General features: G+C 46.3%; 1 protein-coding gene across 1 annotated transcript; it reads right to left on the reverse strand.

The window, feature by feature from the left end:
* On the reverse strand, positions 1-27,417 carry LOC139382963 (rho GTPase-activating protein 32-like). Its single transcript, XM_071127241.1, has 19 exons — positions 27,180-27,417; positions 26,311-26,395; positions 10,878-10,964; positions 10,372-10,509; positions 10,021-10,113; positions 9,723-9,845; positions 9,489-9,566; positions 9,218-9,299; positions 8,795-8,944; positions 8,588-8,690; positions 8,274-8,418; positions 7,862-7,944; positions 7,519-7,626; positions 7,041-7,186; positions 6,748-6,961; positions 4,882-5,030; positions 4,601-4,675; positions 3,757-4,446; positions 1-3,215 (listed from the first exon to the last, which is right to left on the reverse strand). The coding sequence occupies exons 1-19, from the start codon at positions 27,200-27,202 to the stop codon at positions 955-957; spliced, it is 4,833 nt and encodes a 1,610-aa protein (XP_070983342.1). The 5' UTR covers positions 27,203-27,417; the 3' UTR covers positions 1-954.

Consider the following 27,417-nt stretch of genomic DNA (forward strand, 5'->3'; position numbering starts at 1 on the left):
AATATCTCATTTACAGAGGGTGGTTTTAAATAATATCGTTAATGAATAAAAAACTATAACAATAGAGTAAAGCAACAGTTAAAACATAACATACCATTAAAATATGCCTACAAAGAGAGAAGGGAATGTCCTCATAATACAACATCATAGCTTCCTGTTAATGTGAGGAGTGCATTGACATTCTGTACACTTCTTTCACATTTGCAGCACACGTACATGTTTGGAAGTTATTTATCCTGGTAACATGACATTAGATGGACCCCAACTGTGGTCACAATGCTCCATGCTCCTTAATCTTTCCATGTCTGAGTGTCTTGTTTTGTGAAGGTGGGAGACGTGCAGGTGAAGAAATGTCCTCCGTGTCTTCCATTATTGAATGAACTAAATAACACCACAAGTGCCAATGTTACCAAACACCTTCAGTGAAGAATCAGTGGAATTGCAAAACATAAAAAGTCAAGGATCTATGCATGGTTCTCAGATGCTAGAATTCTTAAAAAGTGCATGTTTCTTCAGTTAGGGCATAAATGATCTAGGCAAACAATATCACGCTGGCAGTAGGCCCAGTAAGACATATCTTAGATTATTATTGCTCATAAGATTAACAATATTTGGAAGACATTTCAAATGGCATTTTCTGTTTGTTGGACAATATTCTCTCATGGACATTAAATGAAAATTGTACAACACCTTCATAAACAATTTCCTAAAACAAGCTTTCAAAATCTCACCTCTTAGTTTATGAGAAAATAATTTCCCTCTTTCTTTGCTATCTACATGTTACCAACGGTGTGACCCACCCATTCATGTCAATTCAACATTTTCTTAAAAACAGTTTGAAGGGATATGTCTATGAATTTTTGACATTTTTATAAACATCAACATTAATCTGTTGAGTTGGAGATGTATGCCAAGCTGGCCTCTTTTAGCTGCTGGTGTGATTAGAGGACTGAATCACTCAGCATAGACTCCAGCTTCCGGCCTGAGGCCTGTCTGCAGAAAGGCCCCGTGGCCCCCTAGGCCATGTGACAGCAGTCTGTGGCTGTGTGGGGGCATGCAGCCGTGGCCAGGGAACGGCCCTGGCATGGCCTTACCAGATCCTGAGGGTTTGGGCTTGGGAGCTGGGTAGTACCCCTCCAGGTTATTATAATGAGAGTGCATGGCCTTGGTGCTCTGAGTTCTCCTGTGGGGCTGAGTGGAGAAGGACCCAGGGTGATCTGGTTCCACAGGTGATTTGACATGGTGGTAGTAACGAGGCTCTTTGATGCTCTGTGATCGTGGTCTCCTGGGGATGCTTGGTTTTAATCGGACAGAGTAGCTGTTAGCAGCGTTGCCCATAATTACCTTGTCCTTGTCACAACCTCTACTATGACCACCCTCACCCTGCTCCACGTTCTTAACATCTAGGAGCATGGGGACGTTGCAGTGCTGTGGCTGATATCGTTGGGGGGTGCCCTGCTTGGGCTGGGTTCTCCTGGAGACGCTCTCTCTCCTGGGAGGGACTGGCTCCTCACCTGGCCAATGAACCCTCTGGTGCCTGATGTAATCACTAGGGTCTGAAAGCTGCTGACCAGGAGAGATTGGAGACATGGCAGGTACTTCACGTTGGCTGTCCACTCTGTCGATGGCCAGCAGCCAGGCATTACCTGGGTCTGACCTGCTTCTGGTGTGACTGATATCTCTGCCCCTGATGTCACTCTGTGGGAGGGGAGGATTCAGGTTCTCATAAGGAGACATGATAGGGCCCTGGGGCCTCTGCCTGGCTCTATTCTCTTGCCTGATTGGCTGATAGACGGGTCTGTCACAACCCTCTGGGTGGTCCCAGGACTTGTAAATGACTCGCTCTGGATCCCTGCTCTCTAAGAAGAGTTCTCTTTTTGCGGGTGGGATGTTGTGTGAGGGACGGTAGTGGTAACCAGGATGTCCACCATCCTTGGTAGAGCGCATGGTGTATGACTGACTGTGTCGGATGCGGCTCGTCCTGTAAGGGTCCACATAGTAGTAAGACTCCTCTAGAGGCACTGCGTCTGAATAGGGACTGTAGCGGTACTGAACACAGCCATTCTCAAAGTATGGATGCAGAGGTTGGACATCTGACTGGAGTAGCCTTTTGTACTCCTTTTCCTGGACAGCTGGACGTTGGACGTAGAACAGGGTGTCTGCCAGTTCAATACGAATAGGTTGCTGGGCATGGAAGGAGCGTGCCCTGCGGATGCCGGGGTAACCCAGGGCTCTATCCTCAGTCCTCTGCCATTGTCCCCTGGATCTGTGGTGGCCACTGGAGCTGTACTCTTCCCTGGGTTGGGGTTGACCACTATACTGGGGGGAGTTAGAGGGGTAGTTCCAGAGGCCTAATGTATTGTAGCAGCTGTCAGACGTGGGTTTGTACATGCTCTTGGGCCCTGCCTGGTGGGGAAGGAAATAGTCAGGCCGAGGAGGTCCAGATACCTGTCCTGCTGGATTGACCCGATGATGTCTGTACACATCTTCAGCCTCCCTCATAGCTCTCTCTCCATCAGAGCTGTACTGATTGACTAAGGACGGTAGAGGACGATGTGGAGGGATCTCCCCCACAGACCCTGGCATGGACGCCTCAGCAAGAACAGTCTGATAGTTATATGCATTGACTGAGTCAGTGTTAGCAAGGACAGCAGCAGCTAACGGGCTCTGAATGGAGCAGACTGATTGAATGGGAGGGGAGGCCCCACCACTGAGATACGAGGAGGACACCGTCTGTAGATGTACAGTCTTTACAGCTCCCAGGGGCCGGTCTCTCCCTTCCCTCTGGTCCCTCACCTCTGTGCTGCCCAGCAGTAGAGCTCCAGCCTCTAAGGAACTGACAGTGGGAGTGAAGTTACTCATGGCCACTTGTCCTTCAGGGGCCCGTTTTCTCTCATGGCCAGGGAAACGGCCACAAGGACTCTCAACTGGTGTGCCAGCCATGGGTAAGAGGGTGGCTGGAGAAGAGACCTTGAGGTCACCGTAATCCTGAGAGCAGGGTTGGAGGTGGAGAACAGAGGGACGTGGGGGTCTGTCCAGGGGGTTGGGGGTGTCCTGTCTCTGGAGAGGGTAGGGGGGCTGGGTGCCCCTCCTCTGGGAGGTCAGAGTGGCCTTCTGGGCAGACTCAGCCAGGGCTAGGGCCAGCCTGCGGGCAGCACTCGTCAACGGAGGGTGAGGAGGGAGGACAGACACTGAATTCACAAGCCCATCTGTTCCTGGGGAGGCATAAGACAAACAATGCTGCTACAGTATGACAGGACAAACAACGCTGTGATCAGACATGAGGGGACAACACATAGAATAATACCATAAGAACTTAAGTGATTAAGGAAATGCATTAATAACTGTACATATGCATGTTAAACATTGTTGCACATGAATGATACTGTCGATTGAAAAAGGCTTTACAAAGACTCAATCATGGACACTCTTACTGACAGTTACGGCTGCTTTGTATGGTTGTCTCTACCTTCTTGCCCTTTGTGCGGTTGTCTGTGCCCAATAATGTGTGTACCATGTTTTGTGCTGTCATATATTGCTGCCTTGCTATGTTGTTGTCTTAGGTCTCTTTATGTAGTGTTGTCTCTTGTCATGATGAATTGTCTTTTTTTTATATATCCCAGCCCCCGTCCCGCAGGCCTCCTTTTGTTAGGCAGTCATTGTAAATAAGAATTTGTTGTTAACCGACTTGCCTAGTTAAATAAATCAAATTAAAAAATGAACTAAAATTGAATTTCTTTTTAATGTGCCACTGACCTGCATCCGGAGGGTTTTGTGAAGCCAGGCTGTCTGTGACAGTTGAGGTGAAGCTTGGTGGGCTGGGGGGCCGGCAGGGTGCCCTAGCCTCACTCCCCTCCTCACTCACTAGTTGGGCCTCACACAGATCCAGAGGTGGAGGGGAGGAGGATTCACCCCCCTGGGTATCTGAGACACAGCGTGGGGCAGACACACACACAGTGTGCACATCTGTTTCGACCACAGGGGAGACGACCCGAGCCACTTTCTTTTTCTCCCCTCTTTTCCTATGGACTGGGCTGATGTCAGGGGACTGGGAGTCACTGAGGACTTTATTGAGGGATGAGGAGATGGGCTTTGATTCACTGGAACCCCTGACATGCTTCCTACAGTTGACGCTTGCTTTGCGTTGAGGAGCGGATTTAGCTGTTGGTGGGCTCACTGGGCTGCACTGGAAGGACATGGGGTCAAAGTCCAGAAAGGCCATGCCAGGGGCTGGAAGACAGAGGTCAAGGTCATCCTCCTGATGTGGAGGGAACACGCCAGCTGGGTCAAAGGCTGGACCATCAGCACCACTATGTGCTACCTCCTTGACCTGGTTATTGTAGTGGTCACCTTTGACCCTAGCATCACACAGGTCATCCCTGAATGCGGTGGAGAGGGCATCGCTGGTGGAGTGTGGTCTAGGTAGGCGGTACATCTGGGGCTCCCCTATGGCAGACAGACAGTATGCATTACCATTCAGCGACAGACTTCAACATTAGACATAAAAATAAATCTAACAAATTATCCATCTAAATTAGTTTATCGCATATTATGAAACACAGGTACTGACAGGATTGAAAGTATGACGGAGCATATTTACTTTCCAAATTGTGCAAAGAGGTGAGAGATTCTTCACTTTTGGTGGAGCGCAGTGTCCCACTATCACCTCTACCACCTGAATAATATGGAAGTACAAACTGAAGTTGAAATATAATTATTTTTGAAAAAACATGACTTCATCACATCACCCAAGTGGAATAAACAGCCATACATTTAACCAGAGACATGACTGGAGGTATTTTATAACATGGCTTTGAAGACAGTTCTTATGGTTGTGTACAGTCCTGGATGGTGACAGTTTAGTGCTGGTTAAGGCCTGACCTGGTAGCGCGATGCTCTTGATCTCATTGGGTTCGCTGGGGTGACGCTTCAGCTTGCGTTTGGAGGTCATGGAGGATGACTTGCCCAGGTGGAAGAATGAACGCCAGCTTCCCACTGGGGACTTTTTCAACTTCCCAGGAGCCCTCTTACTATAACACAACACAACATCCCCAGTGAAAACAGTGGACTGTACAGGGTGTCAAAGACAAACTCAGCAAAAAAAGAAACTTTTTCAGGACCCTGTCTTTCAAAGATAATTCGTAAAAATCCAAATAATTGCACATATTTTCATTGTAAAGGGTTTACACACGGTTTCCCATGCTTGTTCAATTAATCATAAACAATTAATGAGCATGCATCTGTGGAACGGTCGTTAAGACACTAACAGCTTACAGACAGTAGCCAATTAAAGTCACAGTTATGACACTAAAGAGACCTTTCTACTGACTCTGAAAAACACCAAAAGAAAGATGCCCAGGGTCCCTGCTCATCTGCGTGAACGTGCCTTAGGCATGCTGCAAGGAAGCATGAGGACTGCAGATGTGGCCAGGGCAATAAATTGCAATGTCCGTACTGTGAGATGCCTAAGACGGCGCTACACGGAGACAGGACGGGCAGCTGATCGTCCTCGCAGTGGCAGACCACGTGTAACAACACCTGATCGCTACAGCCGAACATCACACCTGCAGGACAGGTACAGGATGGCAACAACAACTGCCCGAGTTACACCAGGAACGCACAATCCCTCCATCAGTGCTCAGACTGTCCGCAATAGGCTGAGAGAGGCTGGACTGAGGGCTTGTAGGCCTCACCAGACATCACCTGCAACAACGTTGCCTATGGGTACAAACCCACCGTCGCTGGACCAGACAGGACTGGCAAAAAGTGCTCTTCACTGACGAGTCGCGGTTTTGTCTCACCAGGGGTGATGGTCGGATTAGCGTTTATTGTCGAAGGAATGAGCATTACACTGAGGCCTATACTCTGGAGCGGGATCAATACTCTGGAGCGGGGTCCGTCATGGTCTGGGGCGGAGTGTTACAGCATCATCAGACTGAGCTTCTTGACATTGCAGGCAATCTCAGCGCTATGCGTTACAGGGAAGACGTCCACCTCCCTCATGTGGTACCCTTCCTGCAGGCTCCTGACATGCCCCTCCAGCATAACAATGCCACCAGCCATACTGCTCGTTCGGTGCGTGATTTCCTGCAAGACAAGAATGACAGTGTTCTGCCAAGGCCAGTGTAGAGCCCGGATCTCAATTCCATTGAGCACGTCTGGGACCTGTTGGATCGGAGGATGGGGGCTAGGGCCATTCCCCCGAAGATGTCCGGGAACTTGCAGGTGCCTTGGTGGAAGAGTGGGGAGTGGGGTAATATCTCACAGAACTGGCAAATCTGGTGCAGTCCATGAGGAGTAGATGCACTGCAGTATTTAATGCAGCTGGTGGCCACCCCCCTTTGTTCAGGGAAACATTATTCAATTTCTGTTAGTCACATGTCTGTGGAATTTGTTCAGTTTATGTCTCAGTTGTTGAATCTTGTTCATACAAATATTTACACATGTTAAATTTGCTGAAAATAAACGCAGTTGACAGTGAGAGGACGCTTCATTATTTGCTGAGTTTACAACAGCCTATGAAACAAATACATCCTTCATACAGTCGCACACATTTTGTTTTAATATACTGTTCAATAGTTATGTCAAATCAGTAGTGATGTTTGGAACGGATGAATGGTCTCTAAACGGAATTGGCTATCGTCTCCTGTCAGACTGACCAGATTATTATTTTTTGACGAGTTTATAAGGTTTATAAAATTACAATGTACTGTAGGCTACTAGTTTCTAGAAGCACCAACAACCTACCTCTCAGTGGGGAGCGCGATGACTGTGTGGAACTTGCCCATCAGTGCCCCGGGTCCCTCCCCCACCTCGATGTACTCGCTGTGAGACAGAACGGGGGTAGGAGCAGGGGAGCCCAACTGGGCCTGGGTACGGGCCTGGGCTTCCTCCAGAGATAGGAGCTTAGTGGAGGGAGAGCACACCAGCAGAGACTTGGGCCTGGATAGGGTACTGGTACCTGGGAGCAGAGAGAGAAATGTTTTTGAAGTTCCCATAATGTCCCCATAATGACTGCCTAAGCCAGGGTAATGCTGTACCTGTGCTCTCCCGGTTGTGGGCGTTGACCTTGCGGCTGAAGAGTGACTCTGTGTTGTTCAGTATGAACTCCACCACCACTGACTGGATACGCACCTCCATAAAGGCTGCGGTTCCACTAAAACAGGCCGACTCAATCTGCTTGGACCTGAAACACAGTTATGTCCTAATCAACAGCATTGCCAGTCATAGCCAGTTACAAAACAACAGTGTACATTTAAGCAATATGGCACGGCTAAGGGCTGTTCTTAGCAGTGGTATATTAGTCATATACCACAAACCCCAAGGTGCCTTATTGCTATAATAAACGGGTTACCAACGTGATTAGAGCAGTAAAAATAAATGATTTGTCATACCTGTGGTATATGGTCTGATATACCACGGCTTTCAGACAACCAGCATTCAGGGCTCCAACCACCCAGTTTATAAATCGCAGTTAATACTAATGACAGTGTTGGTGGTTGGAATGTTACAATATACCTGAGCAAGTTTGGAGCCCAGACGATGGCCAGGTTCTTGGTGTGCATGTTGGTAATAGGGCTGAAGGTGGCTAGTTGGGACAAATGTCTCATGAGGAATTCCAGAGTCCTGCAGTGCAGACCAGGGACTATTACAGATCAGGTAGAACACAGACATGTGCAATACACCCTTCTTTACTGTCAGCCTACAAAGCCAAGACTGACTTCAATGCTCTCTTTTAGCCAACAGATGGTGCCTAAGCACCTACAGTTCAGTGGTGACTTTATACACTACTGTAGTGAATATAGAAGATGCCGCATTGCAGGAGCCACTAGGGTGTGCTGTGAACTCCTCTCCCACTGACCTGTAGTGAGGAGGAGGAAGCTGCTGGATGACGTTGTGGATCTTCACCAGCCTCTCCTCATCAGTAGCTGCAGACACAGCCTCCTGTGGAGGGAGGGAACACCAGAGGTCCACACTGACAGAGAGCCTGATAACTAGGCCAGCAGGAGCTTTCTGTCCGTTACTGTCGTTCCCCCCTTTACGTTCATCTTCAATACACCCCACCGTGCTACGAGGAGATTTCTGATTAAGAATTCTAAGTTCATTTCAGTGATAAGATCTTTCTATTTCACATATTTTGAAATGGGAAAGACACGTTTATTTGTTAATACAGTATCTCCCTTGGTTTATTCCAAGATGACTATATTATTAATCTATTCCCCAATCAGCGTCCACCTTTCCCCTCTGTGTCAGTTCAGTGTTCTGCTCCTTACTGAGAATCTCTCATAGAGCTGGTAGGTGAGCAGAGGGTTGGGCAGCTCTCTAAAGTACAGTTTACAGAGGGACCCTACGGAGTGGATATCCTGTTTGAAAACATCTCTACTGAGGTCTGGGATCTCCTCCGAGTCAAACTCATGTCTGGGGAAACAGACGAGAGAAGACACTGGTTAACACTCGACATCAGACCATCACATACAATTAACACTGTATACGTCTGTAAGCAGTACTGACATGATGTTTGAATTTCTTCATTGTTTTCCAGGATGTTGTACATTATTTGATGTTAAAAAGTGAAGCAGGGACTTACCTCAGTTTCTGGATGTTGGAGGAGATCCCAGAGAGTCTGTACATCCCGTCCACGACACCATGTCTCTCAATGAACTCAGTACAGCATTTTATCACCTGGGGGACTGGAGAAAGTAACACCCAGGAGATTTTAACAACAAAGACCGAGAAGACTACCTTTCTCTATACAGTGCTAACTATAGAGAGAAAAGGCTGCTGGGAGACTGACCATCATGTTCTGAGTTGAGGAGGTGTTCCCCCAGGTCACAGCCAAACACCCTCTCCCTGAGGATCCCACGCTGCCTCAGCTTCTGGGGAGGTGGACGGGACTTCATGAAGCTCCTCAGGAATGTCACCAGCTTCCCATGCTTCTTACACACTGATGGACACACTGAATGAATATACATTTTGTTTTTGGGTTGTAAATAAAACATACAATAGATGTGCATTTGAATCCCAGTGGATAACACTTGAAAGCAAGAATAAAAACACTTATTCCCAAAGAGTCAACCAATACAACGCCGTTACACACACGCCAGACTCACCTCATTTTTTCAGTACATATTTTAAGAGTCAACTCCAGTCAGCTATACATTAAATCATAGGGAAGAGGGAGGACAGAGTACTGTTGCTGTAAAACAGGTCACAGTACCTGGTTTTGGCACAGAGCTGGACACACAGGTGGGAATCCTGTCACTGATCAGCTCCACACAGTCACAGGGGAAGAAGCCAACCTGCACAGAGAGAAACAGAAGGAGGAATAGTAACACTCTCCTGCGCTCTATAATGCACCAGATATGATCTAAGGAAGAGTAAGTGATAGTAACCTCCATGTACAGTAGGGAGTGGGATGCAGAAAACGGATCACTAGTATGAAGGGACAGACAAAGCTGTTTGAGTCAGACTTATTTGAGGTGTTTTACCTGAAAACCATGCTTCCCTCTCCACCAGCCGGTGTCCTCTTTAGGAGGCATGTCAATGACTGACACAATGTCCCCTACCTAGAACAGGGTCAACACAGAAAAGACAAATGAGAGTATAGCAGTTTGAGTGGGTTTCAAATCAACAACCATGGCAGAATATATCCCCATATCTCCCCACTGTTCCCTAAACCCCTCCCCTTTCCTGTCCAATGACAAGATGCACAGAGGTGTCACCTCAAAGGTCAGCTCGTCTGTGGCCTGGGCAATGTAGCGTTTGATAACGTGGGCCGCGGCGATGGCAGGAACATTGATGGAGGACTCCTCAGCTACCAGCATGCGGTTGCCCTTGTTATCAATCTGAGAGACAAAACACAGGTTGACGAAGTCTACAAAATACTCAACATTATGGAGTTCAGCATAGATATCATATCAATTACTAGAATGGAACATTTAATTGTGCATGAAGTCTAATTGAATAAACAAGTTGTCCTGTTGATCTGAGGAGTGAGTAAGAGAAACATGAGTAGCTCACCTCCATCCATGTCAGCACTGGACCACAGTTGATCTTGTTATCAGCGATGGCTGAGAGATGGGACAGGTAGGCTGCCAACATCTTGGTTATTTCCTACGGAGAATAGAATCAGCAGCAATGAGTTAGGTTTAATGCAAAGCCAGGGGAGATAATGTAATGTAACTATGGCTGTGTAAGTGTCCCTAATGGCACCCTATTCCCTATGTAGTCCACTAGTTTAGACCAGTTTCCTTTACACAGGTCAAACATAGCGCACTACTTAGGGAATGGGGTGTCATTTGGGATACAGATGGTCTCAATCACAGCAGATAGTAAAAATATTCCCAGTTAGTCCTGTTGACTGACTCCTACCTCTACTGTGTCCTTCAGATAGTCAAAGCGAGGCAGCTCATTGAGTTTGGAGAAGCGTCGGTCATAGATACAAAGGTGGAGGTGTTTGTCTAGCACACGGAAGTCTTCATAGGAGCGCTTCACCAACCAGCTCCGACTCTAAGACACAGAGACAAGAGTGAGCCTGAAATGAGACCAGACTGAGAAAAACATTGAAGGAATCTAGGACAAAGATACTGTACACAAAGGCATCAGCCTGTCTCAAACCTCTCCTCCTGGACCCCCAGACATTCCATGTATTTGATCTAGTCCAGAGCTAGCACACCTGATTCCACTTGTTAACTAATGGTCAAGCCTTTGACTACTTGAATCAGTTGTGCTAGTTCAGGGCTACAACAACATTTGTAAAGGGTTGAGAAGCACTGGATTATCTTACCCTCTTAGATATGAATATCATGCTTCAGTTAAATGTTCCAGATTTTTCTATGGGTCAGAAACTAGGGCCTGGCCCTCAAGCTCCATTATACCTGGCAGCAGATCTGAACCAGGAAGAGTGGCTCCTTGGAGTCCAGACAAGCCTTCTGCCCCTCAGTTTGCTCCTCTGCAAAGGACAGCTGCAGGGGAATGGGTACAGAGAGATTAAAATAGTGAGGGACACCACACTCTAAATAATGTAGGAGTTTAATACAGCAACCTCTTTCTGTAACTGAACTACTGTGAAAGTAGAACATATACCAAATTCATGTCTGGTCACTTAGCCAACTCTCCAAACTATCAATAATGGACAGTAAACCAAACTGGGTAATACTCCCATGGTAAGAAATGGGTATGGTTTGTCATGAAGGGAAACATCTAGATAGTACATAATAAAAACAATCATGGTCTTAAAAAAATAAAAAAAGAACAGAGGCCCCTTAAATAAATGGGTTGTAGGAGGTCCTTTGGTCTTGAGAGTTGCTGACTTCACACTCAATAAGGAAAGAACTCTTGGGAGGTTAAGAAAGTGTGAATGTGCCCAAAATATAAGCAGTATATGAATAATGCATAAGCAATTGAAAACCCCTTCAGCGTTTGAGAGGCTATTGAAATCCAATCCTTGTCAAATTCCCTCCATCCCTCCCATAGAACTCCATAACATCCTATACCAAGAGGAGATCAAAGCATCAGGAATAGTTAGGGGAATAAATTGATATCAAATAGAGGCAAAACTTCAAAGTGTTGCGAGGCAGGGGAGGTTTTGGTTATTTATAACTAATCTAGATACTCAACACAATATGACCTAGTTACCCATCATTGCATGGTAAACCACAGTGTGTGGTAAATCATACACATAGCTATACAGAGAGGATTTTAAAAAATAAGCATGAGTCAATGAGTGAATTAAACAATAACATTAACTATGGTCATGCAGATGGAAAGATGGACTGTTAGCATGATAAGACAACAAACATGAATCAATGATTACTAACAATATGTCAAGAGGATGTCTGGACAGAAAAACAGTCACACGGAGCAGAGTCATTTAACACTGAAAACTAAACTGAGTAAATGTAGTGCATGTCTTACTTCTGTTTTGTTTAAGCTCTTTCCATCCCCTAACTCTTTTTACCAACGCATTTTAGCCAAGCAACTAATACTGACAACCTCACACGGCACAGCACAAATCCCTAAATAGAAACATGCCTGCAGTCATTAACTATTAATACACACATCTGGACCCAGAGACAGAAATGAAGACAACCGCATACTGGTACCTGCCAGTGCAGGCTCTTAACTGGTCGTCAGCTATTAAGTCAGGTTACAACACAGCTGGATGTCTCCCAGACAGCGTTCAACTGCAGTCCTGTGTCTCCAGATAGAAGTCACTGGGTTGAACCCTTAGCTGCCTACCACAGATGCTGGTTGCTTTCATCTGTCCCGGAGGTTAAATCCCCTTCAGCCTGTCCTTCGCCGCAAGGTGGAACCACAACATGTTTTCACTGTTCAATTAGACCACAAGAGCAGAGAATAGAAGTAGGGAAAGCATCCCGCTGTTTCTCTCTCTCCCTCTGTCCCTCCCATTCCTTCCTCAATCTCCCTCCCGCTCCCCATTTCAATCTCCCTCCCACTATCTTTCGTCATCCTCTTGTGACAAAAGAGCTCTACAGTATATAGCCTAAACCAGAGCAGTTAGCACACGCCTGAGAGGTGCAGGAGAACACAGACAACCCAGGCATCTCCATTTCAAAATTGTGCTTCTGGAGAGAATGGAAGTAATCTTGGGCAGAATCAGCCCAGTACGCTGTATGTGTTTCAGAGGCTGCTGTCCTCATGTTGCCATTCTGTCTGAGACCTGATCTGTCATATTCCTGATGGTCCTGTGTGTGAGTTCTAGAACAAGCATGAGTCATGAGACCCACCACAGGGATAATGTTATGACACTCCCTCTAATCTGTCAGCCCACTTCCTCTCTGTGTGAAGTCAGCACATAAATTATATCATGACAGCTGTTTAAGGTCCAATCCAGCTGTTTTTATCTCAATATCAAATCATTTCTGGGTAACAATTAAACAGTGTAGTAGTACTCGGGTCCAGGACTTGTGACTCGACCATTGGTGGCTCTAACTCTCCGTCCCGTGACTTGTATTTGCACTTTGACTGGATAGGCTACTATGATAAGCAACACTGGGTGCGCAGAGCAGCGAGAGTTCTGTTCTCTAGCAATGGAAGGACTCGCTATACCAGCAAGCGGTGAGTGTGGATAGGCAGGCAGGCTCCACTCTGGTTCCGCCTCCGATCATACACATCACGCAAGCGACTCTTGCTTCCCCGTAACCACCAGTCACCAGCCTACTGTTTAGCTTTGTATGGTTAAGAAAAAAACTGTTTTACGATATTGAAAACAGTGGTTTTTAGTTTAAAAGTAAAACAGTAAAGCTATTGTCTCCCTCACTCTCCCGTTCAGTATTGAAAAGTTAAAAAAGTTCCACTTTCTCCAGTCTCCCTTTAGTTTTCACTCAATAATAAAACCACCTACACAAATATCAGTGGGTGGGCATCCCGAGTGGCACAGCGGTCTAAATGACTGCATTGCTAGCTGAGCCACTACAGATCCTGGTTCAATCCCAGGCTGTGTCGCAGCCAGGTGCGACCAGGAGACCCATGAAGCGGTCCAGCATCGTCCAGGTTAGGGGGAAAGTTTGGCCGGCCAGGTTGTCCCATCGCGCTCTAGCGACTCCTGTGGTGGACAGGGCGCAACGCACGCTGACACGGGAGTCCGTACGGGAGTTGCAGCGATAGGACAAGACTAACTACCAATTAGGGAGAAAAAAGGGTACACAATTATTATAATAATAAAAAAAAATATATCAGTGGGTGATTACAAAAAAGTAGCAAATAGTAATCTGGTCAATCTGACTGGAGACAATAGCCAATTCCGTTAGAGACCATTCATCCGTTCCAAACATCACTATTGATTTGACATACCTATTGAACATTATATTAAAACAAAATGTGTGAGACTGTATGAAGGACTTATTTGTTTCATAGGCTATTTTAAACTCAGCAAAAAACAAAATATCCTCTCATTGTCAACTGCATTTATTTTCTGCAAACTTAACATGTGTAAATATTTGTATGTACATAGCAAGATTCAACAGCTGAGACAAACTGAACAAGTTCCACAGACATGTGACTAACAGAAATTGAATAAAGTAACAGTCATTATCTGGTGTGGTCACCAGCTGCATTAAGTACTGCAGTGCATCTCCTCCTCATGGACTGCACCAGATTTGCCAGTTCTTGCTGTGAGATGTTACCCCACTCTTACCAAGGCACCTGCAAGTTCCCGCACATTTCTGGGGGGAATGGCCCTAGCCCTCACCCTCCAATTCAACAGGTCCCAGAAGTGCTCAATAGGATTGAGATCCAGGTTCTTCGCTGACCAACACTGACATTCCTGTCTCGCAGGAAATAAGCCATACTGCTCGTTCTGGCATTGACCTGCTGTAGGGTCATGTCAGGATGAGCATGCAGGAAGAGGACCACATGAGGGAGGAGGATGTCTTCCCTGTAACGCACAGCGTTGAGATTGCCTGCAATGACAACAAGCTCAGTCTGATGCCGCTGTGACACTCCGCCCCCAGACCATGACGGACCGCTCCACCTCGATCCCGCTCCAGAGTACAGGCCTCTGTGTAACGCTCATTCCTTCGACGATAAACGCGAATCCGACCATCACCCCTGGTGAGACAAAACACTTTTTGCCAGTCCTGTCTAGTCCAGCGACGGTGGGTTTGTACCCATAGGCGACGTTGTTGCCGGTGATGTCTGGTGAGGATCTGCCTTACAACAGGCCTACAAGCCCCCAGACTAGCCTCTCTCAGCCTATTGCGGATAGTCTGAGCACTGATTGAGGGATTGTGCATTCCTAGTGTAACTTGGGCAGTTGTTGTTGCCATCCTGTACCTGTCCCACAGGTGTGATGTTCGGATGTACCAATCCTGTGCAGGTGTTGTTACACGTGGTCTGCCACTGCGAGAACGATCAGCTGTCCATCCTGTCTCCCTGTAGAGCTGTCTTAGGCATCTCACAGTACGGACATTGCAATGTATTGCCCTGGCCACATCTGCAGGACTCATGCCTCCTTGCAGCATGCCTACGGCACGTTTACGCAGATGAGCAGGGACCCTGGGCATCTTTCTTTTGGTATTTTTCAGAGTCAATAGAAAGGCCTCTTTAGTGTCCTAGGTTTTCATAACTATGACCTTAACTTCCTACCGTCTGTAAGAGGTTAGTGTCTTAACGACCGTTCCACAGGTGCATGCTCATTAATTGTTTATGATTCATTGAACAAGCATGGGGAACAGTGTGTAAACCCTTTACAATGAAGATCTGTGAAGTTATTTGGATTTTTACGAATTATCTCTGAGTTTATATTGCAGGCAATTATGACCATTGCGCAAAAGGAGGAAAATCTTTGCATTACTTCAATGCTCATATTAAAATCTTCCCGCCAGCCCGCCACTAGTTGATGCTGGGCAGATATCCTCAACTAAATCCGAGCCAAATCAATACAGACACGAATCTAGCAACAAACGAGCATTAAGCCAGAAAAAAAAAAGAATAATAAAAACTGCAGTAACCAAAATATAAAATTTGTCTAAAGAACCCTGAATAATTATTTTGGCTTTCAAAAGTTTTTTTATGTGCACATTAACCAATATTACAAAATGTAGCATTTTTTGTTAAACTCGGACCCATTGACGCAGACTTGAGCACTTGGACCAGGACTCGCCCACTAGGACTACTCATAGACTGGTGACTTTACCATTGGTGATTCGGACTCGACCTTAGACATAAGGTCTCGTGACTCGACCTCAGGGGACTGGTGACTCGACTGAGACAAGAGGTTTACTGACTCGACTACAAAACGGATATGTAACGTTACTTTTAATTAAAAACAAATCAGTAACAAAAATAACTAACTTTGCAAAGAGCAATTTCTCAAGCAAGAATTTTGCTAGGACTGTCGGAGTGGTCTGAGTGGGGAGGGGAAAACTGAAAACTAGCTGTTATTGGCAGAGGTTTGTAACTCTTTCTTATTGGTCTATTAACTAATTTACGCATGGTGATATCACCATGGAAAGGCCCCACCAAAACAGGCAAATATTTCAGGCAGTCTTTTCAAACAGCTCTTACACTAAAAGGGAATAATAATTGTTTACAGTTTTACAGTATTATTCCAACCTCAGAACATGGAAATATATTTAAAAAAACACTGAAGAAAAAAAATGACGCACTTTTGACTGCACTGGGCCTTGAAGAAAACAGTTAAGCATGGGAAAGGGATACCTAGTCAGTTGTACAACTTAATTCATTCAACTGAAATGTGTCTTGCGCATTTAACTCAACCCCTCTGAAACAGAGAGGTGTGGAGGGCTGCCTTAAATCGACATCCACGTCTTTGGCGCCCGGGGAAGAGTGTTAATTGTCTCGATCAGGGGCAAAACATGTTTTTAACTCGTCAGCTCAGGGATTCGATCCAGTAAACCTTTTGGTTACTGGGTCAACGCTCCAACCCGCCAGGCTATCTGTGTGTATGTACAGTGCATTCGGAAAGTATTCAGACCCCTTGACCTTTTCCACATTTTGTTACGTTACAGCCTTATTCTTATTCTTTCCCCTCATTAAATCTACACCCAATAACTCATAATGACAAAGCAAAAACAGCTATTTAGAACATTTTGAACAACTTAAAATAACATTTACATAAGTATTGAGACCCTTTACTCAGTTCTAAGTTGCTGCCAAAGGTGCTTCGATTACAGCCTTGAGTTTTCTTGGGTATGACACTACAAGCTTGGCTACACCTGTATTTGGGGAGTATCTCCCATTCTTCTCTGCAGATCCTCTCAAGCCCTGTCAGGTTGGATGGGGAGCATCGCTGCACAGCTATTTTCAGGTCTCTCCAGAGAAGTTCGATTGGGTTCAAGTCCGGGCTCTGGCTGGGCCACTCAAGGACATTCAGAGACTTGTCCCGAAGCCACTCCTGCGCTGTCTTGTCTGTGTGCTTCTGGTTGTTGTCCTGCTGGAAGGTGAACCTTTGCCCCAGTCTGAGATCCTGAGCAGGTTTCCATCAAGGATCTCTTTTTGCTCCGTTCATCTTTCCCTGACGCTAAAAACATCCCCGCAGCATGTTGCCACCACCATGCTTCACCGTAGGAATGGTGCAAAGGTTTCCTCCAGACGTGACACTTGGCATTCAGGCCAAAGAGCTCAATCTTGGTTTCATCATACCAGAAGATCTTGTTTCTCATGGTCTGAGAGTATTTTAGGTGCCTTTTGGCAAACTCCAAACTCCTTTTACTGAGGAGTGGCTTCTGTCTGGCCACTCGACCATAAAAGGCATGATTGGTGGAGTGCTGCAGAGATGGGAGAACCTTCCAGAAGGACAACCATCTCCACCGAGGAACTCTGGAGCTTTGTCAGAGTGACCATCAGGTTCTTGGTCAGCTCCCTGACCAGCTCCCTCCTCTGATTGCTCAGCTTGGCCGGGCGGCAAGCTCTAGGAAGAGTTTTGGTGGTTCCAAACATATTCCAATTAAGGATGGAGGATACTGTGTTATTGGGGACCTTCAATAATTTTTGGTACCCTTCCCCAGATCTGTGCCTCGACACAATCCTGTCGCGGAGCTCTATGGACAATTCCTTCGACCTCATGACTTGGTTTTTGCTCTGACATGCACAGTCACTATGGGACCTTATATATACACACACACACACACAGGTGTGTGCCTTTCCAAATCATGACCAAACGTTTGTATTTACCACAGGTGGACACCAACAAAGTCGTAGAAACATCAAGGATGAACAATGGAACTAGGATTCAACTTAGCTAAATTTCAAGTCTCATAGCAAAGGGTCTGAATACTTACGTAAATGTTTTTTTTTTGCAAACATTTCTAAAACCCTGTTTTCACTTTGTCATAATGGGGTACTGTATGTAGATTGATGAGAAAGATACAGTTGAAGTTGGAAGTTTACATACACCTTAGCTAAATACATTTAAACTCAATTCCTGACATTTAATCCTAGTAAAAAATCCCTGTCTTAGGATCACCGCTTTATTTCAAGAATGTGAAATGTCAGAATAATAGGAGAGAGAATGATTTACTTCAGCTTTTATTTATTTCATCACATTCCCAGTGGCTCAGAAGTTTACATACACTCAATTAGTATTTGATAGCATTGCCTTTCAATTGTTTAACTTGGGTCAAAAGTTTCAGGTAGCCTTCTACAATAAGTTGGGTGAATTTTGGCCCATTCCTCCTGACAGAGCTGGTGTAACTGAGTCAGGTTTGTAGGCCTCCTTGCTCGCACACACGTTTTCTATAGGCTTGAGGTCAGGGCTTTGTGAAGGCAACTCCAATACCTTGACTTTGTTATCCTTAAGCCATTTTGTCACAACTTTGGAAGTATGCTTGGCGTCATTGTCCATTTGGAAAACCCATTTGTGACCAAGCTTTTACTTCCTGACTGATGTCTTGAGATGTTGCTTCAATAGATCCACATATTTCCCCTCCTCATGGTGCCATCTATGTTGTGAAGTGCACCAGTCCCTCCTGCAGCAAAGCACCCCGACAACATGATGCGGCCCCCCCCTGTGCTTCATGTTTGGGATGGTTTTACTATGGATATAGATACTTTTGTACCTGTTTCGTCCATCTTCACAAGGTCCTTTGCTGTTGTTCTTGGATTGATTTGCACTTTTCGCACCAAAGTGCATTCATCTCTAGGAGACAGAACGCGTCTTCTTCCTGAGCAGTATGACGGCTGCATGGTCCCATGGTGTTTATACTTCCGTACTATTGTTTGTACAGATGAACGTGGTACCTTCAGGCATTTGGAAATTGCTCCCAAGGATGAACAAGACTTGTGGAGGTCTACAATTTATTTGAGGCACTGAGTTTGAAGGTAGGCCTTGAAATACATCCACAGGTACACCTCCAATTGACTCAAATTATGTCAATTAGCCTATCAGAAGCTTCTAAAGCCATGACATCATTTTCTGGAATTTTCCAAGCTGTTTAAAGGCACAGTCAACTTAGTGTATGTAAACATCTGACCCACTGGAATTTTGAAATAATCTGTCTGTAAACAATTGTTGGAAAAATGACTTGTGCCATGAACAAAGTAGATGTCCTAATCGACCGGCCAAAACAATAGTTTGTTAACAAGAAATGTGTGAAGTGGTTGAAAAACAAGTTTTAATGACTAACATCAATATATGTAAACTTCCGACTTCAACTGTATATATGTTTTTTCCATTTTAGAATAAGGCTGTAACATAAAATGTGGAGAAAGTCAAGGGATCTGAATACTTTCCGAATGCACTGTGTGTATGTTTGGTCTGTACTATAAGTGTCAGTGAGGCATGCTGGTCTCTCCCTAGAGTGATATTTCTCTCTTAGCACATCTCATCTACCCCTGGAGGAAGACCAAGGTCACAGACAGATTTCTGTTCAGCAGCTACGCCCCAGTCACACAGCTAATGTATCACAGCTGCCACAGCTACAGTAGGTCAGCTATTAGATAGCTGCAAATTACTGTGCTAGAGCTCCAATCAGCTCATACATGTCCCTTAGCATACATGTAATAGCTTGCTGGTCATGTTATGTTATGTTATACCACGCTGCGAACATAGCGGTTCACTGAGACTCTCTCAACAGTAAAAGCAAAGATGGTTTAGTATGATGACATGTAGAAACTGCTTCCCCAATAGAAATCCCAGATCACGCTTGTTAGCGATGCGCTGGAGTCTCAGATGAGTTTCGCTCCACACTTCTTCTGCGGGGCTGAACCAATTATCCACTGCAGAAGTTTTGATCTAGCCCGAGGTCCACGGAGCCAGGGTAAGCTGAAAACCCAGAACACACTGGAACGAACAAAGTCAGCCCGGTGGAGGAGTGACTTAACGAATTCTGGGCCCACTCTCCCTGTCGGTCCTGGCAGTAAGTCCTCAGGAACTTCCCCAGCTCCTGGTTCATCCTCTCCACCTGCCTGTTAGACTGAGGGCTATACCTGGAAGTGGAGGCTGACCGTGACCCCAAGCTTCTCCATAAAGGCTCTCCATACTCGTGATGTGAATTGGGGGCCACAGTCGGAAACGATGTCCTCCGGAAGGCCATAAGGCCGGAAGACCTGATGGAATACTGCCTCAGCAACCTAGAGAGCAGTAGGAAGACCAGAATGGATGAAGGGGATGAAAACATGATTTGGAAAATCTATCCACAACCACACAAGATGGCACTGACAGAGATGGTCGCAACGCTTCAGGTCCTTAGAAAACTATGTACTGTTGTTTTTTTATGTATTATTTCTTACATTGTTAGCCCAGAAAATCTCAAGTGTTATTACATACAGCCGGGAAGAACTATAGGATATAAAAGCGATGTCAACTTACCAACATTACAACCAGGAATACGTCTTACCCGAAGCGGATCCTTTGTTCGGACCTCCGTCCTGGACATGGGATCTTATCCCAGCGGCAGACCCAAAACAACGCGGTCGCCGCAGGAGAGGCAGACGGAGCGGCTTACTGGTCAGACTCAGAAGGCGAGCACACATTCACCGCTTCTGAGCATATTACTCGCCAACATCCAATCTCTAGATAACAAGGTGGACGAAATTAGGGCACAAGTTGCCTTCCAGAGAGACAGAGATTGTAACATTCTCTGATTCACGAAAACATGGCTCACTCAGGATATGTCAGAGTCGGTACAGCAACACGGTTTCTTCACGCATCACAGTGACAGAAACAAACATCTCTCTGGTAAGAAGGGCGGAGGTGTATGACTTATGATTAATGACTCATGGTGTAATCACAACAACATACGGGAACTCAAGTCCTTTTGTTCACCCGAGAATTATTTTCGATTATTGTCACAGCCGTGTATATCCACCCCCCCCCAAGCAGATCCCTCGTCAGACCTGAAAGAACTTCACTGGACTCTGTAAACTGGAAACCATACATCCTGTGGCTGCATTTATGTAGCTGGGGATTTTAACAAAGCTAACCTAAGAACCATACTTCCTACATTCTATCAGCATATCGAATGCGCAACAAGAGCTGGTAGTTTTCTGGATCATTGCTACTCGAATTTCCGCAATGCATACAAAGCCCTCCCCCGCCTTCGGCAAATCTGACCATGACTCCATTTTGCTGCTCCCAGCCTATAGACAGAAACTAAAACAGGAAACGCCCGTGCTCAGGTCAATAGAAAGCTGGTCTGACCAATCGGATTAGAGACAAAGTAGTCGCAAATCAACGGCGCAAAAACGAGATGTATGTGGCAGGTCTACCGTCAATCACTGATTACAAAAAGAAAACCAGCCATGTCGGGGACACCGATGTCTTGCTCCTAGCCAATTTAAAACAACTTCTTTGCGCACTTTGAGGACAAATACAGTGCCACTGACACGGCCTGCTACCAAAGCCTGTGGGCTCTCCTCTTCCGTGGCCACTGTGAGTAAAACATTTAAATGTTTTCAAACCTCGCAAGGCTGCCGGCCCAGACGGTATCCCTAGCCGCGTCCTCAGAGCATGTGCAGACCAGCTGGCTGGTGTGTTTACGGACATATTCAACCAATCCCTATCCCATTCTGTTGTCCCCACATGGGCCAAGATGGCAACCATTGTTCCTGTTCCCAAGAAAGCTAAGGTAACTGATCTAAATGACTATCGCCCCATTGCACTCACTTCTGTCATCATGCAGTGCTTTGAGAGACTAGTCAAGGACCATATCACCTCCACCCCTAGACCAACTCCAATTTGCTTACCGCCCCAAAAGGTCCACTGACGATGCAATCGCCATCACACTGCCCTATCCCATCTGGACAAGAGGAATACCTATGTAAAAATGCTGTTCATTGACGACAGCTCAGCATTTAACACCATAGTACCCTCCAAACTCGTCATTAAGCTTGATACCCTGGGTCTTGACCCCGCCCTGTGCAACTGGGTCCTGGACTTTGACGGGCCGTCCCCAGGTGGTGAAGGTAGGAAACAACATCTCCACCCCACTGATCCTCAACACTGGGGCACCACAAGGGTGCGTTTTCAGCCCTCTCCTGTACTCACTGTTCACCCATGACTGCGTGGCCATGCTCGCTTCCAACTCAATCATCAAGTTTGCAGACAACACTGCAGTGGTAGGCCTGATTACCAACAACGACGAGAGCCTACAGGGAGGAGGTGAGAGCCCTTAGAGTGTGGTGTCAGGAAAATAACCTCTCACTCAACGTCAACAAAACAAAGGAGATGATTATGGACTTCAGGAAACAGCAGAACCCTAAAATTTGATTTGAAATCAATGGATAGATGAGACCAAGAACGCTGAGGCACGGGAAGGAGTTTCCCTGCAGGAGCATGCCAGGAGGGGGGGGGGGGGGGAATCGTAAAGACAGGACAGGGCATTGGCTTTGGTGTTCTTTAAACCTGGGCGATAGGTCAGTGTGGAGTCAAATCTCGTAAAGATAAGGGCCCACCTTGCTTGTGGCGGATACAGCCTCCTCGCTGTCTGTATGCACTCCAGGTTCTGATGGTCGGTGAGGATGATGAAGGGGTCCTTCTCGCCCTCCAACCAGTGTCTAATGCCAACTTCACCGCCAGGAGCTTTTGATCACCAATGTCGTAATTCCTCTCTGAAGGGGACAGTTTCATTAAGAGTAACATTTTTGTAGATTACCTTGTCGTTGAGACAGGACAACCCCCACGCCCACCTATGAAGTGTCCACCTCCACTACATAGGGTATTGTGGGATCTGGTCGTTTGAGCAATGGGGCAGAGGTGAAACATCCCTTCAGTAGGTGAAAGGTCTCGTCAGCTGCTGGACTCCACACCAACCTACGGGGATCACAATTGAGGTGAGAGGAGTGGCAATGGAGCTGAAGTTCCTGATGAAACGGCGGTAGAAGTTGGCAAACCGCAAAAACCATTGTAACCCCTTTATGGTGGTTGGGACTGGGCATGACCTCACAGCATCTACCTTCTTGACGTCCATCTTCACTCCTTGCGGGCTGATTTGGTAGCCTAGAAAGGAGACAGCCTCCCGATGAAACTGGCACTTCTCATCCTTGACAAACAAACAGTTGGTTAGCCAGGAGGCTTCCAGGACTACTTGGATGTGAGCGATGTGATCCTCCAAGGTAGCCGAGTAGACCTGGATGTTATCAATATACACGACAACCTGGCCTCCGAACATGTCCGGGAACACCTTGTTGATGAATGCCTAGAACACTGACAGAGAATTGTCTAAGTCAAATGGCATCACGAAGTACTCATAGTGACTAGACATCGTGCTAAAAGCTGCCTTCCATTCATCCCCCTCCCGGATGTGGATGAGATTGTATGCACTCCACAGGTCCAATTTGGTAAAGAACCAGGCCCCGTGGAGCTGTTCGATCGCTGCCGGCACCAACGGGAGGGTAACGGTACTTGGTGGTGATCTCACTCACTTCTCTGTCATCAATACATGGACGTAACCCTGCATCCTTCTTGGCCACGAAGAAGAAGCCTGCAGACGCAGGAGAAGTGGACAAACGGATGAAACCTTGTTGAGCGCCTCATGGATGTACTCCTCGATGGCCTTGGTTTCAGCCACCGACAGAGGGTAGAGGCATCTACAAAGGGGCACAGAGCCTGCAAGCAGGTCGATGGCACAGTCCCAGGAGCGATGAGGAGGGAGACCGGTGGCGTGGGTTTTGGAAAATACCTCCCGCAGGTCATGGTATACCTCCGGGATGTTGGGCTGAAGGATAACCACATCACACTCAACCAATGTGCAACCACAGGGGACAGGAAAGCAGGTCATCCAGCTCTCTTTCCTCTCGCCTCTACCTCTTTGCCCTTTCTACCACAGTGTAACAGCCAGGGAGGGAGAGAAGGGATGAGTGCTGACGCTCTCGAAGTAGGTTATCCAGAAGAATGGCCATCTCGAGGAGTGAGTCCAAGGAGAGGTTGTCGTCTCGACAGGCCAGTCCCGTCTGGACCTTCTCTCACAGTACTCTTCTGAATAGCGCATGAAGGCCCGGCTCATTCCATCTGCTGGATGCTGCTACTGTCTGGAAGGTGAGCGCGTACTCAGCAGCAGTCTGGTCCTCCTGCCATAGTTGGAGTAGGCGCTCACTCCCCTCTCTGTACTCCGGTGGATGATCGAAGATAACACTGAACAGAGCCATGAACCCCTCATACGAATCCAGACGGCCGTGGCCCATTCCAACGCCCGCCCAGTCAGCAGAGAAATAACCTTGGCAACCATGGACCTCTCGATTGTGGGGGCTCTCATCTGGTGCGCAAAATAGAGGGAGCACTGTAGTAGGATGCCATGGCATTTAGATGGGGTGCCGTCATATTAGCCGGGAAGGACAAACAGGCGTCGCTGAGCTAGGCGAGTTACTAAATGGGCTGGTTTGATGGCTCGACTGATGGTAGAGTATCCTCCGCTAGTTGAAGGCAACGCTTCTCGGGTATGTTCAAGACGTTGAACACTGCAAAGAACCTCTTCCATAGCCGTCCCCAGTTGCACCAGCTGGTCGTGGTGTTGACGAAGTAGGTATCCCTGCTCGTCAACCGTCTAGGAGATGTTCTGGTTTTCTGCTGCTTCCATTTAGTGAGGCAGTATTCTGTAAAGTAGACGCCTGGAGTTGAGAAGCAGGTGTTAAATTTAATACACCAAAAAAATATACAATATAGGAGTAGCGTACTGACATGAAAAACATAAATAATAATGCCTGGGGAAAGAACCTAAGGGAGTGCCAGATAAAGGGGAGGTAATGAGTGAGGTAATGGAGTCCAGGTGTGCCTCATGATGAAGTGCAGGTGCGCGTAATGATTGATGTCAGGACCGGTGGTTAGTAAACCGGCGACGTCGAACGCCGGAGGGGAGTGGTGGGAGTGGACGTGACCACGAGGTTGGCTAGCTAAACTCATGCGCATAAATATGTAAAATCAGGTCTAACAGTCATCTCGCGCTGAACTGCACATGTGCATGCCGTCAAATAAAAAGGCACTTTGATTAAAAAAAGACGTTTTTTTTTTTACAAAAATGAAAACCTGTTAGTATGTCACTTTCACTAGGTTGGAGTAATATGTTCAGCTACTAAGATTTTGGCTCAAATCTAGGTTGTGCCTTTAGATTGTGAAAAAATGACCAACTTCTGAGTAATTTTTTACTTTTCTAACTCCAAACCCCGGTCTGGTCTGCTGTGTCTGCTTCCTATTTCTTCCCGTAAGTCTTGCAATGCTGGGCCTCTGGGTTTAGAAACTGTGGTAAAAGCATCAGTGTGCGAATGAGTAGACGACTACTGCTCTCTGCTAGCAAGCCAACAAAATTACATAGGAATTATGCAGGCAATAAACAGCCACTTTCACAAATGAGTGAGTAACCACTTCCGCTTGACTGATTCTAATTATCACCACAGGCACACAAAAAAAATAAAAAATAAAACTCAACCATCTGAAATCTGTGCTGACTGTAATGGCGATGAAACTTCAATTAAAGTGTCAGCAAAAATTACCCTTAGGGTCATCCTAAAATGACCACCTGATGAGGCTATGGGATGATATCACAGGTGCAAGCTAAGCAAACAAAGCAACATCTTAAACAATTAAATGTTCTCTTACATTCTCCAGTGATGCACATAACTCCTCTCTCCTGCCACCTCCTGGAAGTTGAAAGCTGCCACAGTTCACGCTCTGTACTACAGTAGTACTGACCGGCTGTGGATGCTCCCACAGTAACGCTGTCTGCCCAGAAAACCACTATTTCTCTGGTTGATATCATCACTTTAATCCAACTAGTACTGAGGATTACAGGTTTATCCTGAGCTGAGCGGATCAGAGAGGAATGAATGCTACTTAGTGGATTAACACACACATGGATTCCATGTTGCTGACTGCTGTATCACTTATTCAATTGTATTTACAAATTAAAGGGATACTTCGGGATTTTGGCAATGAGGCCCTTTATCTACTTCCCCAGGGTCAGATGAATTAGTGGATAACATTTTTATGTCACTGTGTCCAGCATGAAGGAAGTTAGCTTTATTTTTGCAAGCCAATGCTTACTAGCGTTAGTGCAATGACTGGAAGTCTATGGGTATCTGCAAGCATGCCAAAATTCCAACGCATCCCTTTAAGTACATAATGAATGAGAATTTAAATTCCATCTGTACTTTTTCCCAAATATGGGAAATTGGAATGGGGGGTGGGACAGGATGACCTAAAATAATTAGAACAAACTGCTGATGCAATGGCTTGGTTCCATTAAGGAAATTAGGTATTTTGTGGAACAATTCACCATGATGTCCACTGAGCTACACATGAACTTGAGCCAAGGACACAATTACCAAACTACCAGCAACAAATGACTTCTGTTCTCCATTGAATGTATGAGTGTTCAGTTCTGGGCCGGGTCTCACCTGCACAGTGCCAAAGTCAACGGTCTCATAGTGGAAGTGGGCACACTCAACCAGCCTGGGAAAATGACCTCTGGGGAACGTCAGCCTGTAATACAGCAGCATCACCTCATCAGTATTCTACTGGCTGATACACTGAGGTGCAGAGAGAGCGAAAGAGAGAGAAGGAGAGAAGAAAGAGCAGAGACAGAAAGAGAGGAGAGAGAAAGAGGAGAAATGAAAGAAAGGAGAGAGAAAGAGCTGAGAGAAAGAGCAGAGAGAGAAAGAGCTGAGAGAAAGAAAGAGCAGAGAAAAAGAGGAGAGAAGGAGCGAGAGAGGAGAAAGGAGAGAAAAAGCAAAAGAGAAGAGAAAGAGGAGAGAGAGAAAGAGCGGAGAGCGAGAAAGAGTGAAAGAGAAGGAAAGATGAAAAAGAGAAGAGAAAGGAAGAAAGAAGAAAGGAAAAAACGGAGAAAGGGGGGAGAAGAGCGGAAGAAGAGTGAAAGGAGAGAGCGAAAGGAGTGAAGGAGCGAGAAAGAGAGGAGGAGCGAGCAAAAGAAGAGCAAAAGAGAGCGAAAGAGAAAGAGGGAAAAAGAAAGAGGAGAGAAGGAGAGGAGAGAAGAGAGAGAGGAGAGAAAGGAGAGGAGAGAGAAAGGAGAGGAGAGAAGAGAGAGAGGAGAGAAAGGAGAGAGGAGAGAAAGAAGAGAGCAGAGAAAGAAGGGAAGGGGGGATAGTAGTGTGAAAGAGAGAGAGTGGATAGAGAGAGTGAGATAGCAAGTTGACCAGTCAGTCTCTGCCCGGCCCATCAATTTACTGCACTTTATTTTACTGCCCTGGTTTAGAGGCCCATTTTACAGCCCATAATAGCCTGTTTCCGTGGGGACAGGAGCACCTACTTCTTCACGTTTTTGACCTTCATGCTGGCTGTGCTGATGCAGGAACGCAGGGTGGGCTCAGGCTCGACAGGAAGCTCTGTGAGCTCATCATTCCGTACCTGCCAATCAACACACAATACTCAATATCTGCCAATTAACACACACGATACTCAACATTCCTGAAGTGTAAACCAATTACATGATGGTCAAACCATCATAAGACTACATAGTAGTAAAGAGACTGCTGTTCCCAGGTTAC

Source organism: Oncorhynchus clarkii, chromosome 24, assembly GCF_045791955.1.
Source record: "Oncorhynchus clarkii lewisi isolate Uvic-CL-2024 chromosome 24, UVic_Ocla_1.0, whole genome shotgun sequence".
In the NCBI taxonomy this organism is placed as follows: Eukaryota; Metazoa; Chordata; class Actinopteri; order Salmoniformes; family Salmonidae; genus Oncorhynchus; species Oncorhynchus clarkii.